This window comes from Tyto alba, unplaced genomic scaffold (assembly GCF_018691265.1).
Source record: "Tyto alba isolate M040663 unplaced genomic scaffold, T.alba_DEE_v4.0 Super-Scaffold_2, whole genome shotgun sequence".
In the NCBI taxonomy this organism is placed as follows: domain Eukaryota; kingdom Metazoa; phylum Chordata; class Aves; order Strigiformes; family Tytonidae; genus Tyto; species Tyto alba.
Window position 1 is genome coordinate 48,755,712 of NW_024881282.1, and position 23,829 is coordinate 48,779,540.

The following is a 23,829-nucleotide window of genomic DNA, read 5'->3' on the forward strand; positions in this document are numbered from 1 at the left end:
ACTGTGAAACAGGCATCTGCCGTGCATATTAGCAAGAAGAAACACTCCAGGTATACTTTTGTCTTTTCTTTGGGTGTGATCCATTCTGGTTGACTGCCAAACCATTCTGTGATTGTAGGTCTTATCTGAAGAGATGCTGCAGAACAGCTTTCCTAAAACCTGCGTCAACCATAAAAATCGTAGCTTTGACAAAATACAAATCTGCTATTCAGCTGATTTTCCTACAGCATAGCTTAGTCATACCAGCTCAATTAAAATTATTTTGTAGGACCTTGCTTCCATTTCAGAATTATTCTAGGAATAAAAAAAATTAGAGAACCCATATATATTGAAATTTGACCTCACCACAAGAAAAAAATCTGTTCCTGAACGGAAGCTTGCTGCAAGAACAGACCTTCTGACCTGGTTTGGTGTATAAGAAAAGTATGCAAGAGCATAAGCACAAACATATGTTTTAAGAGCTAAGATCTTGTAACCTCAGATTTAGGTAGGTTTATAGAGAAAATATGTTGTAGGTTGTAGACAACATTCATGAGTCTGATTTTCGTTCAGTTTTGCAGGTCAGGCCTTACCTTGCTGAACACTTGTGGAAATTACCATGCTGGTGTTGCCTTCTCTGTTTGCATGATGGCTTGTCCCTCTTAAATAACACCCTTGATTTGCTTCAGAGCCTTGTAACAATCTGTACAGCTAATTCAGATACGCTGAAGAAGCTGTAGCCCCCCAACACCATCACAGCTATACCTATCTAGGCTGTTATCAGGATGCATATAATTAAATATTTCTCTGTCTGCATGTGTTTATGGATGTCTGTGCATTACTAACTCTCCACACCCTCCTCTTAGCCCTGCCATGATTTGTTGAACAATTTCATGAAGGCAGGAGCAGCTGTAGAAGACAACAAAGTTGGCTGGGGGGTGGAGCTTCTGGTGTCCTGGATCTTCCGAGAAAGAAACAAAAAGGAGGGGTCCAATTATCCTTGTTGGACAGGTTTAACACAGCCATTACCAATAAACAGCCCTCAGAGGCACAACAGACCTGGACAGAGAAGGAACTCGGCAAGTATTACATTTTCTTCCCCTTTTCTCTTACAATAGTTTCCCGTGCTTTGAAACTCTCCCAGTAAGATCCCAAATTTTTTCTTTAATAAATTATTTGTTTAAAAAAGACCAAGCCAAACTGGTCAGTGGGAGGAGACTGGCCACTTTCTCTTTCTCCATGGGCACAGCAGGCTGGGTGCAAGTTGCTTTTGGTCCTGCCATGTCCTTGATGAACAGACGCATGAGGCACTATGAATTGTAGCAAACTTTCACCTCCCTTGGCAAATAAAGGGAAGTAGGAGGCAAAACACCCACCCCCACACAACCCTAGTCCAAGGCAGCAGTCACACTTGCAGTCCAGCCGTTGGCTTTTAGCTCTGATCCCTTTACCTGTTCCTCGATCAGCGGTTGGCTGTGGCTCCATCTGCCTCCAGAACATGTATGTGATGGTCATGACCTCACCTACATTTACATTTATCTGCATCTACCCACCTGCAGTACTGCATTCAGCTCTGGGGTCCCCAACATAAGAAGGACATAGACCTGTTGAAGCAAGTCCAGAGGAGGCCACAAAGATGACTGGGGGGCTGGAGCACCTCCCTTCTGAGGCCAGGCTGAGAGAGTTGGGGTTGTTCAGCCTGGAGAAGAGAAGGCTCTGGGGAGACATTATAGTGGCCTGCCAGTACATAAAGGGGTCCTACAGGGAAGATGGGGAGGGACTCTTTACCAAAGAGTGTAGAGATAGAAGGAGGGGTAGTGGTTTTAAACTGAATGAGGGTAGATTTAGAGTAGCTACAAGAAAGAAATTCTTTCCTGTGAGGATGGTGAGACACTGTCAGAGGTTTCCCAGAGCAGCTGTGGCTGCCCCCTCCCTGGGAGTGTCCAAGGCCCGGCTGGACGGGGCTGGGAGCACCCTGGGCTGGGGGAAGGGGTCCCTGGCCAGGGCAGGGGGTTGGAACGAGGTGGTCTTTCAGGTCCCTTCCAGCCCAAACCATTCTGTGATCCTATGATTTACTAGATCTACCTGCTGACTCTGCCTCCTGGTGCACCACTAACAGTGCCAAGGTCTCTTGTCTAGCAGACGTAGTTTCTGTTCTCTCCTGCTGTCATGCTCTATCCCAGAAACCGTGTGTGGGCACTGGCAAAGGTGATAGGGCCCTGATCTGTGGTGGGTCATTTTAAAATGTACGGGAGGATGGCCTACCAGAGGACAGAGGTTGGTCTCTCCCATCAGCTGCTTGCTTCTGGGCTACAGGGACTCTCCAATCCACCATGTGCACTCCTGAAGACCACAAGGTACCATTCCAGGTGCCACTGGCAGTACGGTGTGTGCACAGAGCACGAGGTAATGGAGAGGTCCTTAGATCAAATTAGGACAGTTTAGACCATTATAGTGAATGGCCCTCACCCTTGCTTCTAAACTGAACAAGAAGGCCTATCCACTGCTTTGTTCCTTTGAAAGTCATCTTGCCTCTTTTCTAAACCAGGGCCAACTGAGTTCAGTTTACTGCCAGTTATTCTTTCTCCAGCTGATTATTACCTTGAAACTAGAAAGTATGTTTTCTCTTTCTTTTCTAATAATGTAAATGCAATCTATGAGAATCTAAAGCCTTCGGTCAGCTAGACTTAATGTAAAACCATCATGATTATATTACAACTGCGTGCAATTTGCACAAAAATTATCACCAAGCTAAAGCTACACCATTAATTTAGCAATGCAGTGATCTTTCAGTTATACACACATGTAGTTGAAATTATGTGCTTGGAAACTGAAGTGAGATCTTTATGAAGAAGGAAAGTTTGACGTATCTGGGATAGTCCAGGCTTTAAAATACTTTCCTGCAGAGATGACTGGCTCCATCTAGTGATTCTTCTATACTTAAAGCCGACATCCAGCCTGCCCTCAAGCATCTGTAAATGATGTTTTCACAAGAAGAGTTATAATCCTTTGCCAGCATTAAGCCATAGATCTTGTAAACCAGATGAAAAGTAAGCTTTGTGATTTGGATATGACATTATATTTGTCTGGACAATACAGGCATTGCCTGTCCCTGCACTGATCTCAAATGAAAATTAGCACAATGAGCTGGATATGGGCAGGAAGCTGTACAGACCAATGATTTTGAAAAAATCCCCATGCTTACATCCCCCTTTCTAACTCCTCACTTGCTTTCAGCTTAAAATGGCGGGAAGAATAAGACCTCTTAGTTTTTCCCTAATTTATGACTCAGTCAGAGGATGAAAGGCTGGTGAATTACAGACTAATACAGGTATCCAAGATGCTTGGGAATCAGTCATATTACATTTAATTTTGGACTCAAATCATCAACTTCCCCACAGAGTATTACTTGGGTTGGGGAGAGGATCTGTGTGTCCTTGACTTACTAGGTTCAGCTGCACAAACAGGGGTGGATCTGCTGGGCTTGTTCTGTCCACGGCATAAGGCAGCTGCAAGATCACTTGGCCTTCCAGACCTGTGAATAAACTAATATTCTGACATGCACTGCTACTTCTGTTAAACAGTCTCACCTCAGGGCAGAAAACAGATTAAATGAAAGGATGGTGGTGGTACTGGATTTCTACAAGTACTATTTTGTAATAAACTACTTTGTATTTATTAAAAGCTAAAAAATCTTGCTATTATTTTTTAATAATGAGGCTGTAAACAGCCTCACAATTAACAGGGGAGGCCATCAGTATGTGGTTGAACTGCAGGTAGTTTTACTGTAGTTTTGGTTAGGGGAATTTGTACAGTGCTGCTTAGTGCAACTATGCCCCTTGGCCTAACTGAGAAAAATCACGGTGTGCTGCGCTGCTTGCTGCGTCCTCTCAGCAAAGTACCAGGATCTCACACAGACCAAAGCACAAGAGGTTGGTAGGTGTTCTCTCCCTTGTGGTGCCCACCTCCTGCCAGCCAAAATGGCCCTTTATCACACCGACTTTGCCCCTCAAGGACAGCCTGCTTCACTCCCTTTCTTCAACCAAAGGATAAGGGAAGTGTGAAGCACTCACTGAAGGCTGGCTCCTCCCTTTGGTGATAGCTCTGCTTAAGATTGTGAGGGGAAGATGGGTAGGCAGTGATAATGCTGTGGAAGGCAGAAGTCTCTGGAACCATATATATACCTGAAGGGACAGTGTACAGAAGACAAGAGACAGGCTCTTTTCAGTGGTGCCCAGAGGCAATGGGCACAAACTGGAACGCAGGAGGTTCCCTCTGAACATCAGGAAACGCTTTTTTACTGTGAAGGTGACCAAGCCCTGGCGCAGGCTGCCCAGGGAGGTTGCGGAGTCTCCATCCTTCGAGATGCTCAGAAGCTGTCTGGAGATGGTCCTGTGCAACCAGGTCTAAGCAGCTCTGCTTGAGCAGGGGTGTCAGACCAGATGATCCCCAGAGGTCCCTTCCAACCTCAACCATTCTGTGATTCTGCGGTTCCTTGATGGAACCAAAGCTTGAGCAGGTTGTGCAGGACGAAGGATTTAGCATGATCTCAACAACACAGATATGGAAAGCTTGTTACAGAGTACAAGTATATGCCTAGCTGGACAGGATCTCTTGTTATCTTCCTTGCCCTTCATACAAAATTTAAATTTCTTGAACTTAAATGACTATCATTTGTCCCATTTGTTTCTTTCTATTAAATTCAAGGCATTTGAAAAATGAGAAGGCTTTTCTGCTATCCATCCTAAGCCTCTTTTCACAGAATAACACCAGAAATGGTTGGTGCATAGCAACAATATGGAAGTGTGAAAGCTCAAGAACCATTACAATACTACTGGAATATTATGGAATGATACTCAGGAAACTCCCAAGAGAAGATACTGACAGCCATTACAGCCCACATCCATGCTGTTTTTAAAAAGGGGATCTTGGAGTGAACTATGTTCTCAGCTATTCATAGATTTCCTCCCAAAGACACCAAACTGGAGAACAGGGCAAACTATATGTATTTTGTGTGGACACCACAAGAACCAGCACTGAGGACAGAAACCTAGTACCACAAGTTCAGGAAAGCAGAATGAAAAAATATTCTCATGGATAGAAAACTACTTCATTTATTGAAACAGGATCTGATGGCATCACCATCTGCACATCATTCAGTGTTGCAAATTCCACACTGCTCAGCTCTGGAAAAACACTACAACTATGTCTCAGATGAAAGGCCCACGATCAGCCTAGCATAAATATGGCCAGTAGGAACCGAGGGTTTTCTAAAGCTCTGGGAGACTGCAGAGGTCTTTTTCAACTCTGCCTTCTCTCCAAGGCATACTGTGATTGTTGCAGTCCTAACTGTAATGGAGCTACTAAAGGACAAGGACAGTTATTCTCTGGGATAGGAATTACTGTGTTAAATACGAATTTCTTCCAGGCTATGTCACTGCTACAAGTAGGAAAATTTATGTTTTAATAACTGAATGTAAGTGTGGGCGTTTGTCTGTAAAAAAGCAGCATCCTAAAACTATGCAATATAAACAACTTAAAAAGAGCTTTATTGTAGTACCAAATTTTGTATTTCAGGTACTAAGAAAACAGACATCTGAAGTTTAGCTCTGAAGTAAGCTTTTCAACCACAATACAGCATCTAAATAATGATTTTATCTTCAGAGATGGTGAATATCAGCAACTTCCAGGAAAATCAATGAGAATAGCTGGTGCTTAGGAACTTTCATACGGCATAGTTTTCTATGTAGGTGGCACCTATTTATGATTTTAGGTATATAATATTAGGCTTCTAGATTTGAGAATGTAACCCAATTTTAAAATAATAAAACTTGTATTTGAAAAGTCTGTTCTGTACTTTTAGAATAAAAAACTTACTGAAGAAATAGCTAGCATGTGACTAATTTTAAATTAATCTACAATAAAAGTCTAGTTTATTTTCTTTGAGACCGTTCCTAAAGCTGAACTCATGGAAGCTTCCTTTAAACTCGAGTTCTGAACATTAAGAAAATAGCAGAATTTGACATTGATTTGTTTGTTTGTTTGTTTGTTTGTTTGTTTTTTAATTTATTTGTTCATTTTACGATTATGGTGAAACATCACCTCATATTAATGAACTTTTACATGGACATTCATTAGACAAGATTAAGATACAACCAGGAAAAAAAATATAGTTTGCTACACATGTAAGAAAAATAGTTTCAGATTCTTGTATAAATTTCATCTGTCTTTTGGAGAAAGTAAAATTAAAGCATATAATGAAAGACTCAAAGTCTTGGATACAGAAGAGTAAAATCTGTGTTGATTAAATGGACTTGAGAAAGTTTCAAGATCAAATAAAGAAAATTTATTACTAAAACTTTAGAACACTTACAAAACAGGAAAATAGGGTATGCTAAGTAACGGTACGTGTTAAAACAAGAAAGAAAACAATAAAATTAATCACTGGGTTTAGAGGTAGCTAGGAACAAAATACTTAATAATAAATCTAAAGTGTCACACTTTAAATGAAGAGCAATAAATGCATTACCTTATAAATATCAAGTTATACTAACTTTACAAACATCAAGACTTCTCAAGAACCATCTTTCTATCAAATTTTCTTACTTTATATATTTTATTCAGAACATTCTGTCACGCTAGAGAACAGGACCGAGTACATACTATGATGCTAGCTTTCTCTCAGCATCTAAATTAAACAATTGTGATTTCAAATATTGGCTTAGTATGAACTTTAATAGTTGGTTAATTGACACATACTTTTCTCCTTGAATTCCAGGAATAGAGTATGTCACAGTTACAGGAAATTTGGTATTTAAAAGTAAGTGTCCAAACCTTATGAGATACCATCTTTAGCTTAGTATTTTCCCAGTATGGGTTTTACCCCCATATAATTTCATTTTTTTTTGGCATGTTAACTTTCTCTAAGGAGCATAAAATAATAGCAACAAAATTACTGTCAAAGAAAGTTGTCTCTAAAGTCATGTCAGTATGACTTTTTGCTTAATGCATTAGCGAGTATCTTCATTAGATAGTATGCTTCAAATCCAGTTAGGTGGACATATGCATGTTTGTAAAGTGTTTTTTGATAAAATAAACAGCTACAAAAGCAAGGAACATCAGCGATGCCCTCAAAACTACAACAGCAATACAAGCCTCATCGCATAGAAAGCTGAACTCCCAAGGGGGATGCCATCTTGGATAAGCTATAAATAAGCATATAAGATTTACTGGGAGTACGTATATGTAAAGTAACTGAGGTATATAAGTAGCAGTGTAAAATTGTAATACGTACAGATAATTTTATCGCGTTCTGGATTTCCTGGAAGAAGGGAAAAAATAAACAGTTTTACCAGCCAGCCATGATTTCTCTCTCCTTAAATCTTTACTAGCTAGCTGAAACAAACTCATCAGATTTAGAATCAATAGACTATGGAAAACTCTTGAGAATTCCCATTGATAAACATTACAAATAAAACAGAATCTAAAATATTTTGATAAAAACTGAAAACAATGCTTCACAATATTAATGTCTCCATAAAGTTGTTATTTGTAACAATGACATGGATGGGGGAAAGGGAAATCTGCTACGTAAAAATTAAGACCTAAAGGACTGCTGAATGTTTTTAAAGCTATACGAACATATATATTGAGCAAATGTAATAATTAACTGTTAAACAGAAATCACAAAACTTACTCCCAGTTTATGAAATGAAATTTAAAAACATATGTCTTAACTTTAGCCACAGGAAACTTCTAGCTTGTGACTTCCCAGCAGGTGGAAGTTGTCAGGTCTAGAGCTTTCCAAAGAGAGATAACCTACTGTCTCTTGATGTTTCTCTCCATCAAAACATGGTGCACATGTAGCAATTCATTACTCTCATTCATCTTCTTGACAAGAACAGGGTTAAAAGAATTACCTAGCTTAAGAAATTAATACTACTTGCCATGGGGAAAATACTTCATAGCTAGAGAATTAAATCAGTATGTAGTCCCTTTTCCCAGAGACATAACCAGGTAGGAAATACAATATGACTTTGTGAATAATTTCTTTTACAACTCTAGCACGAATTACAGACCCAGAATGACTCTCCCACAGTTACTGTGACTGCTTACAGAGTGTATAAGCATCACCTATACTGATGCTCGAAGGGAATCTTGCTGTGGCTGCGCAAAGTCACAACAGACTCAGTAACTGCAATTTAAGTATTTTAGTCTACATACAATTGATTAGTAGCTTTGCAGTTTCTAAAGGCCTATGAGACTACTAGAGTTGCTGCTAAATGCTACTTTGAGAAGTATGTAGCTAGATGCTGATCTCTTTGCTATGATTAATGAAGTCAGCAGAGTATCAGAGTGCAATAGAAACAATAATCCATTTCACCACAATCATGAATGATACCTGTCTGTAATCAAAGACATCATAATGATCACCGGGGCCCAGATTCAGAAAAACATGAACTATCTGTTTCCTGAATGTAGATGGGCTTAAGAACAGTTTTAAATTACATGTGAATTGGACCTGAGTGAGTACCATCAAGGAGTAAACAAAGCTTGCAATATTCTTTTTCAAGTAGGTGGTCATATTATTTCCTTTTACATATTGCATTTTACATTTGCTTTTACTTACTACACAGTTTATTTTCACAGGTGTCCCCTTTTGCACATTTACTGCATGATCTTCCTTCTATATACGGTCTTCTTGGTAAATTACCACTTCAAAGGAAAAAGAAAATTTTCATACATAATTTTAAATCATTTGTTAAACATCTTAAATCATCTGTTGAAGTAAATACACTGAAAATACAATAAATTGCTGACAATTCATTGATAACATCAGATTATTTTTCCTACTTTTAATTTTCATTGTTCTGTCCCTGTGAAAGAAAAGAATTTTAAAAAGCTATTATTTTTCTCACAGGAAAATACTCCAGCTTTTTATTCAAATTTTACATTGGTATACAAACTACTAAACCAGAATGTTCTGGATGGAGTTTGGTTTTAACTGAGGTAAAATGAGGATTTTAGAGTGTAAATTTTTAAAGCTGACACTCTGCCAAATAGCTTAAAACTAATTATTTAGCAGGAAAAGAAATCTTGTGAGTGTTATTCCACAAAACACAAATGTCCAAGAGTAAGTATGCAGTCTTAATGAAGACACTGGGATCCTTACATACTTAAACATCTCATCCAAGTAGAGACAATGTGTTTAAGTATAAAGATCAGCCTGCAGAACTTACCACTGCACATTCTCAAAAAGGCTCCTTACATTTGTAACTGCTGAAAATAATAATGCAGATACCATCATCCTGGCTGCCTACACTATACTACTAGGTAATGGGAAATATGGTATCCAGTCTATGCTGCATCCATTCAAAAAGATGAAGCCCTGGCCAGAGTGTAGTGCCTCACAAGGGTGTGAAGGAAGACCCACTTGGTGACTGTGCGCGTTTCATTGAAGGAATGCAATACAAAGAAGCTACCGATGTTGCCTAAGCTGCAATTTAGCAACTCTTTCTTGGTATCAAAGGCTTCCACTGTAAGTGATAATTACACTATTACTTCACACAGTTCATAATCCACTGTGAAATCCTCTCTGAGAAGACTTATAGAACTCTTAGCCAAAGATCCAGAGAAATAAAAGGTCTTGCCCTTTTCTCCAAGAAGCCATATCTTGTAATTAGAAGTAAGTAAATCTATCTATCTATCCATCTATCTACAGATTGGTTAACACCTAGGTTGGGGAGTGCTGCCTCATTGAGAAGGTGTAAGGAATGAGAAGGAATGTAAGGCACAAATTAACTTCTCCAGAGAGAAAAAAAGTCACTCTCACAAGGAACTTCAGGTGGCTTCTGAAGACTATGCCACTTAAATGAAATAAAATATATGGGACACTATCATATGGGCTTTAATTTCACTTGTCTTGCTGGTTTAGGCCACAGAAACTAAAAGGCTGTCTCCATAAAAAGTGACACTATTCTGTTTGATGTTTTGCTCTTTAAGAGTAATCATTTAATTTAATCATCACTACTGTTTCATTTGCTTCTGACAACTAGTGAGCATTGTGCTGACATTCTCCACGGGTTTATACGTGACCGCCTTTTCCCCACGTGTTTCACTTCATATTTACTTACAGTGATTTTCATTTACCACTTTACTGACTAGCCACTGATGTCCTCTAACATTGCAACTCCCACAAATTCTTCAGGAGAGATCAGGTCCTAAAAATGGCAGATACAGCTAACTATTGGGGACTGCATGTCACTTATTTTTCTAAAGAGGTGGTGACCTGGAAGGTCATAATTATGGAAAGGTACAACAACAAAAAGATAATGAGATGTTATTTGTATTCCCTGAAGCACAGAAATATCACAGATTGACATTTTTTTCTTCTAACAGAAGAACTGAGAGGCTTGTGAAGTTGGGACAAGGAGGTAGTTTTTCCACATCTGTTGAAAGGCGTGGCACATCTGTTGTTCTGAGGATGCCATGATCTGCCAAACAAGAAAATAGGGATATCATGTTCCTGCCAATATCCAGGGCCTCAGTGAATCCTCTTTTGATGTGAAAAGGCAAAATGACAGTATTTGGATTGACAGCACTTACAGGTACTACCTCTAAGACAGACTGACGGGAATATGAAAGAAGGAATCTTGCTGTTTAAAGGCATCTTATTCTTTTTAACAGTGTTGGGATAACCTCAACCACTACCAATCCTAATCTGAAACTGTAAATACAGCTGTTCTAATTCTGGAAAATCAGCATGTGCCACCATCAACTCACAAATAGAAGTTATAAAGTCCTTTGCTCTAAAATAAGTGGAAACTTACAGCTCCAAAACCAAGACAGGTTTCCCCTTCTGCTAAAGTAGACTTAAGATAAAGGTTCCTTAAGAGCAGTAAAATAGAAACACAAGTAAGAGCAACAGTCTGAATTGAACCAAATAAATCTTCTCAATGACATCTACAGTCCATCTGTCTATGATGGTATTTGGTATTTCTAACCACCTTGTAATATAGTCATCCTGGTAAATTTGATATACGATTTCCAAACGTGTGAGAGAAAACTGAACGTGAAGATGAAGACTTTCAGCTGGGATATCTGATTTGCATGCATTCAACTAGTTTCCCTAGACGTCAATGTATGATTAATCACTGTTTCTTCCTGCAACAGACAAATTAAATGAACAAAATTTAAAAATGAAAAGAAAATCATTAGAAAAGGGTTTGGAATAGAAAGCAGAGCTGCCACATGCTAGTGTCCAAAAAGACATTTTTAAGTGTCTCAACGGAGACTTCCTTCATAGTATAGAATGGAAACTATGTGATTTCAAACTCACTTGAGCATCATAAATATGTAAATATTGATTAATTTTGGAACAAGATGGAACTCTCGAACAGAGGTCCTCTGGTCTGTCTCCATGGGGCTGGTGCATGCAAACTCTAGCTGGTACCTAAAAACCACTAGCACTCAACCCGAAACACCAATGATTCACTGGATCTGCTGAATCCAGCTCAGATTGACAATTTGCCTTCACCCAGCAGTGCTGTAAAGACTCCAGAAACTGCCAGGAGGTTTCTGACATCAGGTAATGTCACAGCACCCTGTATTCACATAATGCAAACACTTAGTAATTTGGTAGTTGCAACTGATACAGTATCTTCTAAAGTGATAAATCACCACAGTATCTAGCTAGTCTTCCCTTCAGGATCCACCAGTTGTTCACACTTTTTGCCATTAGTGATGATTATCAGAAATGAGAGTGAGATGTGAGAAAGTGTTTAGTTTTTCTAGTTTGGACTTTTTGCCTATGGTGCAGAAAATGAAGAGCTAAAATAGGAAAAGAAACTAGGTAAATGAAAACAACTAGGTAAAAGAAAGTGACTAGCTGGGAAAGCTCTCTAGGATGGTTGAGAACAATGTCCAGTAAGCTGTGACATCCTACAAGACCCTTTCAAGGGCATTTCTAAGATTCTGCTACCCTCCAAGCAGAATACGAAGGACCATCTTGAGGCTCCTCTTAGAGCCAAAGGTTTCTTGGACACACTAGATGAATATTCACGTACCAGGAGGAAGATGGGTAGAAGAGATGAGAACAGCATAAAGAACAGAGCCTGGTAGCTAGGATGTCGTAGCTAACTTTGAGTATGAGAATGATGACAGGACAGGACATGTTCCAAAGTACTGTATGCTTCTCTTTAAACAAGGCGAAAGATACTATGGGCATCTCACGTATGGATGGTCCCAGCAGCAGCCCCTCAGAAATGTCTGTAAAAGGACTACACCGAATAAAGTAGTTTTGGCAAGGCGGTCCTTAAACTGGTGAATCCTCATCTCTGAAAAGAAAGTGCTATCTAGTTGGGTTATCTGAGCACTAAGGGTCCAAACCTAAAGGACTCATGAAGGTCAAGTTGGAAAAGGCTGTTCCAGTATCTGGGGTGTGGTGATGACTGGCGGCAAGGTTAAAGTTTACCTATTTTTCCAGACAGTTTAGAAAGGGAAAAGTCTGTTAGAAGATGGTCTGCCTGCTCTAACTCCACTTGTTCCTGTGGTGACGTAAACATCAGTGTTCTTGGTATCAATCAGCAGGCAGAAGAACAATGGCATGTTAGACCTCATCTTAGAAAGCTATTCAGCTCAGCAATCAGTACTCCAGGATGTGCAGAACAGCCCAGCAAACCAACACAGTATGTGTTATGACCCAGACTGGGAGCCCAGGCTGTCATAAAGGTTTTGTGATTCCCTCAGGTAAAATTAAGGTGAAACAACATCAAGCAAGTGGTTAAAATGTTTTACTTGTGGTAGAAACAACTTGGAAAAGGATAGTAAGCAGTGTGGCCTCTTATTATCTATAAGAAAGAAAGGAAAGGAAGATTAGGAAGGGAAAGAAAGACACTCGAGGAAACAGAATCACCAACTCAGGTTCCAGTGTTGTCTCAGGTCCAGTAATTTGGGTGGTGGGTGCACACCCAGCAAAGCCTTCTGTCGCCTTTTAAGTTCATCTTATTGGCTGATTAACATACTAGACAAAGAGAAGCAGGTATTCCATGAACTTATTTCCTTGAGAGATGAGGAAAAGGTGGAGCATGGTTTCTGTGCGTGCGTTGAGGGGGGATGGCATGCATTAACCCTTTTGTCCAAATGAGTCAGTGGTCATGCTCTCCCCCTTCCACCTTCACCTCTTCCCAGTTTTTGCTTCTTGGGCAATTATCCAGCCTTTGGCTCCATCTGGTGCCGGGTGTATTCTCTCTTACCAATCTTTTAGCTCTTCTTCAAGGGTATAGTCGTAAATTAAAGTGTAGGCATTAACCTGAACATAACTGGGAATATTTTAATTGATATTTTAAAAAGAGAACAACAATGAAGTTCCATACCCCAGCAAGTTTCAAAATAACAATTCAAGTACAAGTCCAGTTTTGTGGGACAGGAAGAGAGATGGGCAGGGCTCAATGATTTTTTAGTTCAGGTGAACTGAACTCCCCACTAGTTGCCCAGGTTTGCCAGAAGAAAAAGAAAAAACAGTTGTTGTACAAGCTCACAAGCTACGTATGTTTTAAAAAATGACAAACAGATTGCATATGCATGTGCTTGATTATGGAGTCTGCATTATTATGAGACAAAATATATTATTTTAAAACTATCTGCTTCTGTGTTTTGAAACTCTCCTGCTTTAGGAACAGCACCGGCTGGGGCCTGTGTTTTTTCAGAATATCAATTTAGATGTGAAATGACATGCTGCAGTTAGCTTTTTCTTGCATTGATCATTTTTTTGTTTTCTGATGCTTAAATAACTTTTGGTATAATTGCAGCTATTAAATGGGCAAAAAATTATAATGTAATTTTATTTTACTCAGTTACACAAAAAGGAAAAGCAACTGATCTAACAACTGTGCTATTACTACTATCATTTCTAAGGGCGGAAAAAAAAAGAAATACAGTGTAAAAGGTAAAGTGCAATTAAAGAAATATATAAAACTGCAAGAGGCAATTCCAGCTCTGACAGCAGTTGCCTGCAGCAATTTTCTCATTTCTGTTTCATATGAAGAAGAAATCAATGAATTGGAGCATAAGCTAAGTTTTGGATTTGTTTGCTTAAGAGTTGCACAGAATAAGCTTTGTCAGTAAAATTAACAGATTAAAAAACTATATAAGTGTTCTAATGCTCACAGCTCTCCTGATAACTGAATTAGACAATCACTGTTTTCTCTGATTGCATCTACAGGGCTACCAATAAATAAAGAACCCAATTTACTTTCAGCTAAATTTCACTATAATTACCTTCATTTTTTTAACATTTAAACCAGCAACTTACCTTGGTGAATAGTTGCAAATAAAATTTGCTGCATTTTGTATTCCTGCAACTTGTTTACATAGAGTAACAGCACATCCTATTTTATATGAATCGTCCCAAACTACCTAAAAAAATAAAAGGTTTTAAAATAAAACACTCAACGGTAGCCTAGCCTAATATCTAGAAAGTTTCTGTTATTTTCAGAGATCCTACATATTATTTTCATTTTGCAACATCTGATCTTTTTATGCATTTAAAAAAACTGCTGGTAACCAAGCTTTTTAAGATGAACATCTAAATATTTGCCCCTCAAGATGAAGTGACCTATGCTGCAAGTTTCCAGGATCTTCTACAGAACAACTTCAGTAAGAGTCACTGACTTCATGATCCATGAGTAGGTTCCATGGAACAAAAGGGAAATTAGTGGCAATTACCCAACAGCTCCTTTAAGTAATTTTAAAATTCGTAACTCAGGTCTGCAAGAAGGGCTTCTCCTGTGTCCTATAAGTGGTCTGGCTGATTACTACTGTAAACTTAAGTCTGAAAGCTTTAGCACTGCTTATTTTCCAACTAACGAGTGTTATCTGCCATACTTAACAGAAGATGGTTTACCATCAATTACAGTTTGGGCATCTGCTTTTTCCTGGCAGGCTTTTCCTACACCTTCTGCATATGACTAACCAAACTGAATTCAGGTAAAAATGTTTATCTATATACCTAAAACATCTGGATGATCATACATTCTAACTCTGGAAAACTTAAAGACATAGTGTATTACTCTCAGCATGTCCCCAGTATGAAGAGTACAGGCCTCAGAATGGCAGACTGATTTGAACATCCCCAAAAATTCCATCTCTTCAACTACAACTGCAAGAAGTGGTTATGTTCAACAGACATAAACTTTCTTCAAAAAGGATCTTAATGTTTAACATGGTGTTACCTGAATCCTGGATTAAGGACTAAGCATTTCTGGGACCTTTATGTAACAGCTTCACTTTTTTTTTTTTTTTAGATTTCCACCATTTTGAGATTTCTGGGTCGTGGTTCTCTTAGCAGGTCTACACAGCCTATCCACTTACAGATAAACTGCACATTTTGCTCATTTGCAATTTTGTGTCTGTGCCTTCGAGACCATGATGGCTCCTGGATTATGCATGGTCTCTGATTATCAATTTTGATGACGTATGTACTTTTACATGTTCACTGGTGTTTAACCCACGTACTCTGCTTGTTTTCTCCAGTGATTACATTAGTTCCTAATTCTGCCTGAAATACTGCCTGAAATACATTAACATTTTGATTCAAATTAACTATGTGTGACAAGAAGGATCAAGCAATATTAATCAGGAGAAAGAAAGCTTAGAAGTCAACATCACTCCGAGAGAATGTACAAAAACCTCCAGAATTCTATGTAGACAAGGTTGAACAGCAAATTTTAAAATGATAGTAACTACTTTGCTACATAACTTTTTATAATCTATTGTGCCAGAGAAAAAATTAAAAATACTTTCCTAATGTACTGTCTAGTTCTAATCTTCTAAAGATTTACTGCCCAATAAACAGCAAAACTTAAATCCTCCAGCCTTGCTTTTGAGTTTGTTACAGGCAGAACCAGGGATAGGAAAATAACGCTTGAGAGGAAGTGAGAAAAGACGTAAAAAGAGGTACAAAAAGACACAACAGAAAATGGTCTGTAAAAGACTCTGGTAATTTAATGTATTTTCATTTCATAATCTAGAACTCTACTCAAAAAGAATCTCGCAGCTACCGTTGTGTCTGGTAACAGTTTCACTGTAAGTATACTGCACAGTTTTTTCATCTGCAATTTGGACAGAGAGCAGTCTAAGCATCTTTGAATACTGAGATAAAAAATTAGACTCACTTTTACTAGAGAAGATCTACTTGACATTAAAATTATAATCTGTTTTAGAGCAGTGAAATATGTGTTTGCTCACAGATGAAACTAATTCTACTGCAAAGCTTGTTTTTTAAACATGGGAATGAATAAAGGCATTTTAAATATTAACTTTTCAAAGAAAAGCTTTACTTTCTCATCAGAAGTACGTTTGCCAGAATTACCACTGACAAACCTGAAATATATCATGAATTACTTCTTTTGTTGTAAATACTCTCTTTTTTTTCCCTTCCTTTTTTTACAACATCTGTAAAGAATACAATTTACTTTGGCTGGATTTTCTCCTTCTGTTAACATTTCTACTATGGCGCACCCACACACATTCTGCAATTACTCTCATTATTTCAAACAGCATCTCCAAATTTACAGAATTCTGAACTGCGAGGCTTTGCAGCTAGAGAACTTATCATTTTATAAAGTTTATGTAGTACTGATAAAATGAAACAAGGAGTGAGGCTTGCAGTGAGGCCAGTACTGTGGACAAGAAGAATGGATTATTACACAAGTCAAGGAGGTGAACCAGTGCAGAGGTAACTGGCAGTACAGCCATTGCTTTACTGTCAGTCACTACAAACCATATATACAACTCTGTATTATTTACAGCCCTTACTGATTCATCTGGTAGGCACTATGTAGGACATTTTACCGAAGATAACTCTTACCTGAGTGTAATGACTGCAAGTCTTGGTGCATTTCTGCATTGCAAAAATGTAGAATTTGACCTCATCATACCACATTTTAATGGCATCAGCAACACGGAATGCTTGATGACTTCCAACCCAAATATTTTCTCCAACAGATGTGAAATTAGGATGGCACTGATGTTTCTCATTTAAGTATACGTTATGTTTAAAAATGCATTTATTTGCCCATGCCCTTGCAGTCCTTGCTAAAGCTGCATCCCAAGTCTGCAAAACATGAAAGGTGAAATAGTTGTGCAATGGTAAGTTATAACTGGGTTTTAAACAATCAGATAAAACCAGTCAGGCGATAAAGTACAGATAGGTATCATATGCTGGAGTTTCATAAAGAAATACTTTCCCTTATTTAGGCAAGTACCTGTGTTTTATTTTCATTGCCTTTTCCTCTTGCAGCACATAAATATGAACTAATTTCATTAGACAAGATTTTTTCCCCTGGTTGAAAATTAACTTTGTAAGAGTACTTGCTAGTAACTGAAAAAATGTTTGAAATGCACTTTCATCTTCAGATAAGAAATTACTGTCACATTAATGAAACATGAAACTTTTTTTTTTTTTGAACAGGTAATTAAGGATTTCTATTTGGTACATAAAAATTAATTCAAAGTAAAAATGCACACTATTGTAGATTCAGAAGTATAAATATTTTAAGTACTTCTAAGAGAACCTCTGGAAACAGACACTTACTGCTCTTACAGTAAAGCTTTACATACACATCAGAGCACTAGAGAGGCATGCTCGTGAGGTAAACATGCCAATGTTTGGCCAGTATCTCATTCTGCTACCTCTTACTTCTTTGCAGTCTACCACTGTTAACAAAACTTGTGATTCCTGAACGTGAATATCTGTGGTATTTGTCTTCCAGTCATGACTGATTTTCATCAAGTTTCTTCTACCATTAAAGTACCTAGTTTTATGTCTTATGTAAAAGATCCTGTGTTTTATTGCCTAAGTTTAATGGTGTTTGTACATTGCAGTTCGCTCTCAGTTTCTATGTGGATTTTGCAGTAACTCCACTGGCTGCTGCTACCATTTTCTCCCTAAGGCTTTTAGTTTTTTCTAACCATATTTCTCCACCCATATCTTATTCGTAATTTTTCCTGGTTTTCCTGTTCTTCAGTACAAAACCTGGGTTAGCTGTCTTTCACAAGCTTCTTCAGATCCAAGGTTAAACCCCCTTATCTGCCACTCTGGCTTCAAACCCACTCAAGCAAATGGCGTTCTTTGCCATCAGTATCCCAGTACGTGCGTGTTCCCACACCTTCCTCGAGGAACTCATGCTTTAGCTGCTCATGGCTCACACCTTCCGCTTGTGGTACAAAGTGGACTAAACATCAAGCATCCACTTTTTCTACATCTTCTTCAGTTTTGTACAACCCTTTCCAGCAAAAAATTTTCCAGAAACCCCCTTCTGCCCCCGTATTGCAGTTCATATTCTTGTTTTTCATGGGGAACCTAACTCTTCTGGATCACTCCTGCTGCTGGACCATTGCTTCTTCCTAAAGAAAAACTCCTTGGGGTGAAATGTGAACATCTTCAGCTGGCTGGTGTCACTGCACCCTCATCCCACATGCCTGTTTTTCTAGATTCACCTGTCTACAACTGACTCTGATCTGAGGAAACACTAACCCGACAGCCCCCCCCTTTCAGGGGATGCTCACACTAACCCGATAGCTCCCCCCCCACCTTCTTGGGATGCTCACCAGATGGCCTCCATCAAAGGATGGTAACTCCTTTGCAATGGAATAAGAACAAGATGGGCCCTTGATGGTCCATAACAAAGGACGGTAACTCCCTTGTGATTGAATTGAAGGAAGACAGGATGAGCCACCTCTGTATCTCTTGTCCTTGAGATAAGAGAGGAACTAAAACCACTGAGCCATAAAGACAAAGGAGCTGCAAATTAGCCTAGACTTGAAGGACAAGGTGTACCTGACTACAGGATTGAGTCTGTGCAGAAGGGTCAACTAGTGAACACAGTGAAAAAGACTACGACTTGAGCCTTCATCTGAAGACCCCTGCCCACGACCACCAGGAAGCACTGTGCAAGCATAATGGGAGGAATTTGGGGTGGAGGGATATGTTAATGATTTCTCGGAACTAATTGTAATATTCCCTCCCTATCCTTGGAGTAGTGATGCATATGTATTAGAATTAGTGAATATATAACGTTTTTAAGCAATAAAAAGGAGTTGCTTTTGGCTCCAAGCTGCGCGTGCATTTGGAGGAAACGATTCCCCCGTGCGCCCAGCACTGAATAAACATACCTACTTTATAACCCTACTGGTTGTAAAGTCGTGATTCCGCGCCTCAACTCAACTCACTACATTATTTTCTATCAAATAAACCTGATGAAATTTGAACACAAATGAGTGAAGCCATCCTGGTCGCCTCACCCAGGGACCACCAAAAGACCCCCTTGGTCTGCTGTTCCGTTCCCCCCCCCCACACACACACGGCGGGACTCTACAGCACCCCCAGCCCTGTCCCTACCAGGTACCGCATGTTGCTGGCGGCTGGCTGGACTTCGGCGCGGAAGTCATTGTGGGTGCGCACGCAGTCCTCGATGAAGGTCTTATCCGTGATGCTCGGAACGGTGGGCAACGGCCCAGCTGCAGCCCTCAGCACTGGCCACAGGGCCGCCGCCACCGCCGCCCACGGCCTCATGGCTCCGGCTGCCGGGGCCTCGCCTGAGGGGGGTCCCGCCTGAGGAGGTCCCGTCCCGCCCCTTCCAGAACCTTCGCCCGGGAACCGCCCGCCGAGCCCCAGAGCGGCGCGGCGCCTGGAGCCCGCCGGGGGGCGCTGCGCGGCCGGGGAGGTGAGCGGCAGCCGGGCAGGCGCCTCTCCTTCGCGGCGGGCGGGCGGCTCGTTGGCAGGAAGGTGGCGGCGGCCGCCATGGCGCTGTGGGCGCCGCAGCAGGCGGTGGTCTCGGTGGTGCTGGTGCTCTGCGTCTTCGTCGTCATGCCCAGGATGTTCGGGGGAGGAGGAGGAGGTGGTGGCGGGAGGGCCGGCCGGTCTCCGCGGGGCGGGAGGGCCGGCCCCGGCCATTACGATCCCCGTCAGCACCGCAGAGGTAGGGGAGCCGCGGCGGTGCCCGGGGCCGCGCCGCCCTTGGCGTTCCGTGCGGGCGCGGCTGGGGGCCGGCCCCTCGCTCGGGCGGGCTTGAGGGGAACCCTCGGGAGCGGGGAGGGCTGTGCGTCGGCTCGCCTTCGTCTGGCGGGAGGCGCCGGGTGTTTCGCCTGGCCTGCCAAGGAAGAGGCCTTGCCAGGGGGCTCCGAGCTGGGGAGTGTGCCTCACCGCCTCGCCTTGTCCCCCCCACACCCCCAACCTCCCTTCTGTGCTCTGCTGTTCTGCTTCATCGCTCTTTTGAGTTCGGTCAGCGTTGCCTGAAGAAAATTACTTTTAAGTGCAGGTTACACCCTGTTACTGGCAGCCTGTTTTATCGGGGCACTTTAAGGAATAATGCCGGCAGGGTTTATAGTTAGTTACTCTTAACAGGTGAGGGAGTTGCTGTAAGGTGTCAGAAGAAAAAAAAAGAAAATCACTGTGCGTGTTAGAATTGCAATAAGGTAGCCAAGTGTTACTGTTGGTAAACATTAGCACGGAATCGCGTGAGATTTGCCAGGTAGTGTATTGGAAAGAGTCCAACATGTTTGTTTAGAAAAGATATCACTGAATGGGCTAGAGAGCTTGCTGCTTGTTAAAGCTTGAATGGTGTAAATATATGTTAAGCTATGTCAGCTTACGTGGCTGAGGATTTAGCTCAAGGTCCAAAGGGCCACTTTCATTTTGGAAAATAACAAAAAACCTGCTTTCCTGAAGTTGCTTTGTGATTCACTGATGATGCTTTCCAATGCATTGTAAACCGAGAGATAGATAGTTGCCGTAATCCTCCAAATTATGTGTCTGTGCTTTTCCCCAGGAGGCAGAAAAAAGTGAGGCTTGAGCTGCTGCCACATTCTTCCCAACTGACATAAAATTTACTGTACTTCATATGCTCTAGCCTGGCCTGTTTTCATTGATTTCTTTTAATTTATATGGTAGCTGTCATTTCCTACAGATCAAATTATTTTAAAACCAAACCTTGAAAGAAGCAACACTTAAGATGCCTGTGATTCTACTGATGTATTGACCCAGCACTGTGTAAAATAAATTTCAGGCCAATCTGCAGTTCTCACCTGTCTGGGTTGTTATTTTCTCCTGTTTGGCCAGTAACTCACTCTGCTGTTTTTTTCATGGGATAAATTTGGTGCAAGGCACTGGACTCGGTTACGGTTCAACATCCCTCCTCAGTGCCAGGAAGGTGTTGTTTTCCTTGACCACATTTTTTACTTGTATCACCCATGGAATTTTCTTCATCTGTGCTATTAGGTATTTTAGTAAATGTCTTCAATTACATTAAAAACGAGTAGAACTGAAAGTAAGGAAAAAAGAGCAAGTGCAAACTTAAAACTAGTAATCAATGGGAAACAGTCTGAAAGGAGGAAAACTATATGTAAGATGAAATGTAGTTTCCAGATTAGTTAGTGTAGTTTTAGTAAGTCTAAACCTGCTTGTGTTGAGAATGTCTGCCTGAACTTGCATTAAATGATTAAGATAGCTTAAGCCCTGCTTGTAGAAGCTAATTTAATCAGTTTAATTTTTTTTGTGTGTAACTGTCCAGTTGTATTTTGAGTTCCAGTGAGCAAATGTACAGATAAAAGATCTACTCCAAATGTGCATGTTGCAGACTGATCAATTACATGTGGAAGAACTTGCAGTAATGCCTGGCACGACTTGACTGCAGAGCTGATAGTAGACATCGCTACAGTCAGGGCCATCCCTGGAGGGCTGGAAAACTTCTGGCTACTTCATATTAGACAATTCTAAAACACTGTTCAAGATCTCTTACCACAAAGTACCAACCAGCCTAGGCTAGCAGAATTACATTCCTTTTTCTCTTGTATTTGGAAGAAGCTGTAGCCAAACAGTTGTTTCACTGGGAGTTGTAATTTATGTTAATTTCTTTTTTTTCTCTACCTGGTTGTGGCTGTCTCCTGCACACTTGAGTTAGGTTACTGTAAACTCGTGAAATGCCACTGTTCTAGTATTAATTGACAAAGAGTGATTTGCATAACGGTCTTTTGTTTAGGAGTTTTTATAGAATATGAATCTTGTTTTACCCCTGCTTGGTTCTGATATATTAAATTATGATGAATTACATATTCAAAGGGATTTTAAAGTATAAGACTAGGCAGTCAGTTGAGACATCAGTGTAAAACTTCACACACCCCACCCCTGGATCACCTGCTGTCTGTCTCTGCAAACATCTGCATTCTTTAGCTGATAGCCCAGTTTCTCATGTGTATGTCCCATGAACCCCAGATTTAACTACCAAATAACCTAATTCCTAAGTCAAGCAATGACACTGGCTGTTCTTTCATCCGCTCCCTGTTCTGGCAGGCAAATTACATGCAAAAATACTTCAGACTTCCAAGGTTGCATCTCTCTGCTATTGTGTAATCTTTATCTGTTAAATCTTTGATTTGCAGGGCTACAGCACTTCTGAGCCCGTGGAAATATCCACATAACAATTTACTGTCAAAATGAAAGCAGCAACACAGCAGCATGTGTATTTCAACAGAACTTTTTTTTCTGGGACTAGACAATTCACTTTGTACTTAACTCCTTTCTTTGCTACAGAGGAAAAATATTAATTTGTTACTGTTCTTGGCATTAATGATAGTTTTGTTGAGTATGCCTTAATTTCAAGATTTAAGTTGTTTCTTGTTACTTCTACATTTCTGTGGTTTGCTGTGGGTTTGCCAATGTTGCTGTGAGGGAAGAAACTTTAAACTTGTATCTTAAAGAAACATAGGAACTTAGCTTGAAAATCTTTGCTATCTAGATTTAACTTTGCATTCTATTGATGAAAGAGTGATTTAAAAAATATTTCTTTTGGTAACTTTATTTGGATGCAGGGCTGACCACAACGTCTTGGAAGAGTGTTGAACAAAGATGGTCACACAAGAAGAAAACAATTTAATTCCAGTTGTGAAACTAATTGGACTCTTAATTTCCTTTCTAACTTTGTCTTCTTCCTCTCAATTATTTAAGGTAGTCCTCAGGCAGTTCATCAAGTTCACCTGAATCCAGGAAATCCTGACAGTAATACTTATCAGAGTATTCAGCAGATGAGAAATGCAATGGAAAAAGAGATAAAGAGTGAGAGAACAAGAGGAAATGGTAGAGAGTTAGCATTCACCCTCATGCCGTTGTATGCTCTTGGAGTGGGAGTGTTTGCAGCATACAAATTTCTTAAGGTAAGCCATAAGAAAAACATGAAGTTATTGTAATTAGAAGGAAACATAACTGTTTTTTTTTAATCCCTCCTGATTCTGAGCCCATGTATAGGTTGTCCAAAAGCCATTTCTTGCTCGTTTTGTCTTTGAATGTGAATTCCAAAGTTAAAATTGTAGCATATCTGATTCTTCCTTAAGAAGGATTCTGATTTATCTTTTTTTAGACATTTAAAGAAGTGAGAATCTTACACTTCCTCCCTGCCTCCAAATAAGAATCTGAGAACCTAAACAGTGCTGTTACCTGAGGCTGTAACTTAAGACTTATCAGTATTTCACTCCCTTTCCATTCTTCAGAATGAGATTGAGTATGGGAAGGAGACGGACGACTCCTGCAGAGTAATAGTCTAAGATTAGCAATTAGAATAGCAAATAATCTAGACCTTTTATTTGGACTTCTCATTTGGTCATGCAGATGCAACATAGACTTTTATCCATGAAATGTGATACCTTTTCTGTCATTAGTAAATTAACTGATCATATGTTCTCCTTCATTATTGTTTTGTTGGTTTTTTTTAAATATCAGTCTTGATATGTATTATTTATAGTAGGAGATGCACTTGTGGGATTGAAATATACATATTCTTATAATAGCATCTTTGTTAC

The 23,829-nt window shown here is 40.0% G+C and overlaps 1 protein-coding gene across 1 annotated transcript; it reads right to left on the minus strand.

The window, feature by feature from the left end:
• Positions 1–6,345: 6,345 nt before the first annotated feature.
• LOC104358102 (GLIPR1-like protein 1) lies at positions 6,346–19,958 on the minus strand. Its single transcript, XM_032999899.2, has 6 exons — positions 19,379–19,958; positions 16,847–17,092; positions 14,291–14,394; positions 8,609–8,694; positions 7,274–7,300; positions 6,346–7,184 (listed from the first exon to the last, which is right to left on the minus strand). Exons 1-6 carry the CDS (start codon positions 19,931–19,933, stop codon positions 7,030–7,032), a joined length of 1,173 nt encoding a protein of 390 aa, XP_032855790.2. The 5' UTR covers positions 19,934–19,958; the 3' UTR covers positions 6,346–7,029.
• Between the last annotated feature and the right edge of the window lie 3,871 nt (positions 19,959–23,829).